The sequence below is a fragment of the Giraffa tippelskirchi genome, chromosome 5, assembly GCF_054371585.1.
Source record: "Giraffa tippelskirchi isolate mGirTip1 chromosome 5, T2T-mGirTip1v1.2.pri, whole genome shotgun sequence".
NCBI lineage: Eukaryota > Metazoa > Chordata > Mammalia > Artiodactyla > Giraffidae > Giraffa > Giraffa tippelskirchi.
Window position 1 is genome coordinate 118381510 of NC_137279.1, and position 6000 is coordinate 118387509.

General features: G+C 43.4%; 1 protein-coding gene across 10 annotated transcripts in view; it reads right to left on the reverse strand.

Annotated features, from left to right (window-relative positions):
* The window catches only part of RNPC3 (RNA binding region (RNP1, RRM) containing 3), a 42101-nt gene extending 39120 nt beyond the window's left edge, over window positions 1-2981 (reverse strand). For all 10 annotated transcript variants that reach the window (XR_014054563.1, XR_014054564.1, XR_014054562.1 and 7 more), the window contains exons 1-2: window positions 2684-2981; window positions 1482-1529 (exon numbers count right to left, since the gene is read on the reverse strand). Coding sequence is in view for 3 of the 10 variants with exons in the window: in XM_081492923.1 (XP_081349049.1) it covers window positions 1482-1529; window positions 2684-2875 (240 nt within the window). In the remaining 7 variants the exon portion in view is untranslated. The remainder of the gene's footprint in view (window positions 1-1481; window positions 1530-2683) is intronic.
* Window positions 2982-6000: the final 3019 nt, after the last annotated feature.

Consider the following 6000-nt stretch of genomic DNA (forward strand, 5'->3'; position numbering starts at 1 on the left):
ATTCTCTGAGTCCTGCCCCTCATATCAGCTAATGTAATAAGCCAAGAACTCAATCTGAAAATCTCCAAGTGTACCCTCTCTCTCAACCATATCTACAGGGATCACAGGACCTATAAACACAATCTCTTCCAAATGTATATCTACTTGTTCTTTTGTCTTCTTACTGCCTTATTCAGATCTTTCCTTCTGCCTTAGCCACTGTAACAGTTCTCTTGTTTAGGCTTTCCTTTTGATTTTTCTACATCTAATCTTTTTCCATATCTAACCCATTACGTGAACTCTAAAAGATATCTTTCATACAGCTGACTATATTATTGGTCAGCTTAAATTTATCAAGTACCTTAAGAATAACTATTAAACAAAATTCAATCCCTCCCTCCCTTCAACCCAAATTTAGACTCAACCTACTTTCCAAGTCCTATTTTGATTTCAACCCTCAGCTTTTGCTCCACTTAGAGCTTTCCATAGGAGAAGGCAATGGCAACCCACTCCAGTACTCTTGCCTGGAAAATCCCATGGATGGAGGAGCCTGGTAGGCTGCAGTCCATGGGGTCGCTAAGAGTTGGACACGATTGAGTGTCTTCACTTTCACTTTTCACTTTCATGCACTGGAGAAGGAAATGGCAACCCACTCCAGTGTTCTTGCCTGGAGAATCCCATGGACGGGGGAGCCTGGTGGGCGGCTGTCTATGGGGTCGCACAGAGTTGTACAAGACTGAAGTGACTTAGCAGCAGCAGAGCTTTCCATGCTCCACGGTTTTCTTTAGTGGTCTCTAAACATGGAAGGCCCATCTCCCTTTGTTTTCGTCTCAAGATCCAGCTAATCATTAAAGGTCTACCTTAAAGGTCACCTCCTTTGCAAATGATCCCCTAGGATTTTTTAAATATACATTCTCTATTTAATGCTTAAAGCATCTTGCCTTGCAACTGTTATGTCTAAAAGATGTTTGCATCCTTCAAAGCTTGTCATTTTTAATTATATAAAAAGTTACAATTCAATTTTAATTCATGTTCCTGTTAATCTATTCCATAACATCATAAGGAAAAACCTCAACGAACTTTTTGGTCAACTCATAACAGTCTTATGCCCAAATATCTAAACTTTGGGTAAAATCTGCCAACTAACAAGCCAAATGTAGCCAATGAGGCAAACTCTGGAAATACAAACCTTTTTGCTTTTAAAAGGGCTTCCCTGGTGGCTCAGCTGGTATAGAATCCACCTGCAATGCAGGAGACCTGGGTTCGACCCCTGGGTTGGGAAGATCCTCCAGAGAAGGAAAAGGCTGCCCACTCTAGTATTCTGGCCTGGAGAATTTCATGGACTGTATACGCCATGGGGTCGCAAAGAGTAGGAAAGGACTGAGTGACTTTCACTTACTTCACTTTGCTTTTAAAAATTATAGTTTAGCCTTGTGTTTCATTTTTTAACTATGCCTAGATAATAGAAAGTTGGTAATAAGTAACAGAAAAGAAATTCATACCTTTACAGCTGCTTTTTCATTAGGGAAAGTAGCAAAAGCTGTATGTTTCTGAAAAATAATTAAGGTACAAATTATTTCAAATATAATTTCAATTTCTCATAAGGACTTCTGATATTTTACCAGCAGACAGTGATTTGACATATTAATAAAATCACAGAAAAGGCAAGAAATCAAGATCATTTAACTGATTATGAATTTCAGGACAGTGTTTTTGAATCGGTTTAGGATCAGACTTCTTTGAAATGAAACCCTTGCGAGCGTACACACACAGCACGTTTTAAATATATTTTCAAGTACTTCAACAATCCGTAAATTTAAAAACCTCTACTATTCAGGGAGGTCCATTCTTAAACTATCCAAAATCATAAAATATATTCCATGTATAACGCATCCAAAGATCTAAACTTTTCACTATATAGCCAAATGCAAAGTTTAAATGGGTCTTTCATTTAGCTCAATTCACAACCTTGGCTGCATATTAAAATCACCTGGGGAGACTAACTACTGATGTCCTGTCCCGTCATAGATCATCTGGCAGAAATTTAATAATATCACCGTCACTATTTTAATGAAGAGTAATCATCTAAAACATATTCAGATATAATGGAAAATAAAGTAATTTTGTACATTCCGGGTTGGACTTTTAATAGTTTTAAATTATCGCTCCCTGAAAGATTACGTTGCACAATTTTTATAAAGAATATCTTCCTCAAAAATCTAGTAGAAATCCTGTGACTAGCTTACTCAAGTTGCCGACTTCTGTAGTTTCTCCTCTATTTTGATGAATGTCTTAACGCTGGCTTATAAGCAAACCAAGATTTTTTAAGTGTCCCTTTGTTACATATTTTTGGGAGTACTCTTGAGTTTAAGAGAAATACTTCTAAATTCCGAGGAGTTTCGAGATTCCCAGGGTGGGTGAGAGACGGAATATACCAAAGGTTACTTTTCATTCTTTCTGCTTTGCCTTTCTCAATCGCCCTTTTCCGCAGCGCGGCGACTAACTGAGGCACAAGCCAATTAAAACTTGGTTTGGGACGAAAGATATTTTGTTAAGAAAGAGGAAAGACTGGGAAGGGGAAGAGGAATTCCCCACTCCACAAGCGCATCTTCCCCACTCTCCTTTTCCCTTCTGTCAGAACTTCCCTTCCCCAGGTCACCGGCCTAGGCCCTTCCCCGGAAACTAGCGGCTCGCGCGCTCTTACCAGGCGCCCCTTATCGGATAGGACGCGCACGGACTGCGCCCCGAAATACTTCAGCAAGTCCTCTTTCTCCTCAGCTGTAAGCTCGGCTGGCAGGTGCCTCACTAGAAGGGTTCGGTCGCCCCGCGGGGGAGAAAGCGAAGCAGAGCTCTGGCATCCTCTGGACATCTGCAGCGGCTGTTCCGGAGCCGCCATTTCTCACACAACTCAGCACCTGGGAGGCCGCTGAGGAAACCGCAGTAATCAAAAGAAGCGGAGCTAAAAGAGTCTTCTTCCACTCCGCGCTAAGGATTGTGGAAACAAGGAAATAACGCGAGAGACAGTCGCCTTCTCGCGAGACCCGCACCACAGACGGGTGACAACTTTTCGGAGACAAGTTCCTTAGACTGAAAGGGGAAGTCCCACAGTGATGGGAAACCAAAATGATTCAAATTCCAGGTAGCTGCTGATGATGTTTAAAACAAAAATTCCCCCAAGAGCGGTGTGAGGATTAAAATGTTAAAGTACGACGGACTTCAGCAGCCTTTTCCGAGGAGGAAGTAACCCCAAGGACCGAGGGACTTACTGCTGCGCATGTGCGAGCTGCGCGCCGGTCTGGGCGTGGCAGCGGGGCGGTCCCGAGCGGCGCTTGTTAGGTTTCTAATCCTGGAAGATTTCCAAGTGCTTGTGATTGGCTGAGAAATACGGGGTGTTTTTCCACGGCATTGGGATGATAATACCTGAAGGTTGCAAGTTTTTTTGTTTTTCGGCTCAGTAGCCTTCGCATAGCCAGGCTAACTCAGTTTTAAGGAAGAAAAAAATGATACACAAACCGTGTTTTGTTTTGTTGAATCACGGGACACAGCAGCCTGATAAGGTATGGCCATTGTTCCCTTTTATGAAACTAGCGGCCTTTGGGGCTTAGTGGTAAAGGAATCCGCCTGCCAATGCAGGAGACACAGGTTGGATCCCTGGGTCGGGAAGATCCCCTGAAGGAAGAAATGGCAACCCTCTCCAGTATTCCATGGGATTTTCCCATGTGGACAGAGGATCCTCTCAGGTTACAGTCCTTAGGATCGCACAGAGTCGGACAGGACTGGCAGGCTGGAAGAGATACCCTAACATCAGCCCCTAGATTACAGTTGAAGACTGATGTGTACAAGGAGGTGTAAATCACACAGCTAGCAAATGAGAGAGCTGGAATTTCACCCTGCTAGTAAGACTGGACTTTACACTCCTCTGCCGTGTTTCTGAATGGAGTGAGGCTGATATGTTTTCCTTATTCCATGCAGTGAGGGCCTGGAGAATTCTGGGTAGAGGTATTTTAGGTGCAGCTACTACAGTCTGGAGGTCTAAGGTGCCTCTTAGTGCTCTTTTTCATTTGCTACTTGATCAGATGGTAACTATATAGCAATAAACAGTATACCAAAGTTTGTCTCGCATGGAAAATGGATTGGGGAGTGGGGAAGTGAAAAACGAATAAAAACTAGAGAAACCATGATGAACCCATCCACAAAATGTCAAGTATGGAGAGCCAGACCATGAGGGCCCTGTGGGTTAGTTCGGAGTCTTGATTATCTGAAAAGCAATTGGAAACTGACACAATTTTTTAGTAGAGCCCTGTGTAAATATGCGGAGAAGGCAGTGGCACCCCACTCCAGTACTCTTGCCTGGAAAATCCCATGGACGGAAGAGCCTGGTGGGCTGCAGTCCATGGGGTCGCTAATAGTCCCACACAACTGAGTGACTTCACTTTCACTTTTCACTTTCATGCATTGGAACAGAAAATGGCAATCCACTCCAGTGTTCTTGCCTGGAGAATCCCAGGGACAGGGGAGCCTGGTGGGCTGCCGTCTATGGGGTCTCACAGAGTCGGGCACGACTGAAGCGACTTAGCAGCAGCAGCAGCAGCAGGAGTGTAAATATGTATGTAATGATTACATTTTAGATATGAAATTTTCTCTGGTTGCAATGTGAAAAATGGAGTAGAAGCAGGAAGACTAATTGGGCTACTGCAGCAGCCTAGGCAAAAGACACTGTTAGAAATGGTATGGTAACAGTTGTTGTTTAGTCACTAAGTCATGTCCAACTCTTGCAACCCAATGGATATAGCCCGCCAGGCTCCTCTGTCCATGGGATTTCCCACGCAATAATACTGGAGTGGGTTGCTATTTCCTCCTCCAGAGGATCTTCCCAACCCAGGGATGGAACTCACCTCGCCTTCATTGGCAGGTGGGTTCTTTATCACTGAGCCAACAGGGAAGCCCTTGGTAACAGTAGATATGGAGAAAACAAACAGGAATTGGGATATATTTTGAAAGTAGAATTAATAGATTTGCAAATGAAAAAGAGTAGTTACACGTAAATTTGGGGGTTTTGGTTTAAGTCCCAAACCATCTAAGTGAATGATGATGTCATTTACTGAGGATGAGAAGAGTTCCTAAATTGCAGCTAGTTTAGGGACTGTAGGGGAGGAAGGAAAACATTAAATTTAAAGAACCTTTTCAGTATCCATTTTTAAAGTAGGTAGTTGTATGTGTAAGTATGGCATTCTGGAGAAACAGCAACACTGGGTACATATGTAGCATCAGCACATATAATATTTTTATCCAAGGTGTAAGAGTGTGGGTAGAGAGAAACGGGACCAGTATTGATCTATGGGGAATGCCAGTGTTGAGAATTGAGAGGAGGAAGAACAACGCAATCCTCTCTCTCTTGTCACTTATGTTCTAGTAGTAAAGACAGACTGAAACACGTGGATAAGTAAGTAAATGGGTTCCTTTTGGAGAGCAAATAAGTGCTTTGAGTGAGAAAGAACAAAAAAAAATACAGCCAAGGTAGAGAGAGAAACTGATTGGTGTGCTCAGTTGTTAAGTCGGGTCCAACTCTTTGCAGCCCCATGGATTGTAACCCACTGGGCTCCTCTGTCTATGGGATTTTCCAGGCAAGAATACTGAAGTGGGTTGCCAGTTCCTCCTTCAGGGATCTTCCCAACTCAGGGATTGAACCTTCATCTCCTACGTCTCTTGCTTTGGCAGGCCAATTCTTTACTGAGCCACCTGGGAAGCCCAAACTGAGTGGAGCATGCTGCTTTAAACACTGTCTTTGCAGGCTTTCTCCAGCATCTCTTACAGTTATCATATATAATTAGCATATGGTGTGTGTGTGTGTGTGTGTGTGTGTGTGTGTGTTAGTCACTCAGTCATGTCTGACTCTGTGACCCCATGGACTGTAGCCTGCCAGGCTCCTCATTCCATGGGATTTTCTAGGCAAGAATACTGAAGTGGCGTGCCATTTCCTTCTCCAGGGGATTTTTCCAACTTAGGGATTGAACCTGGGTC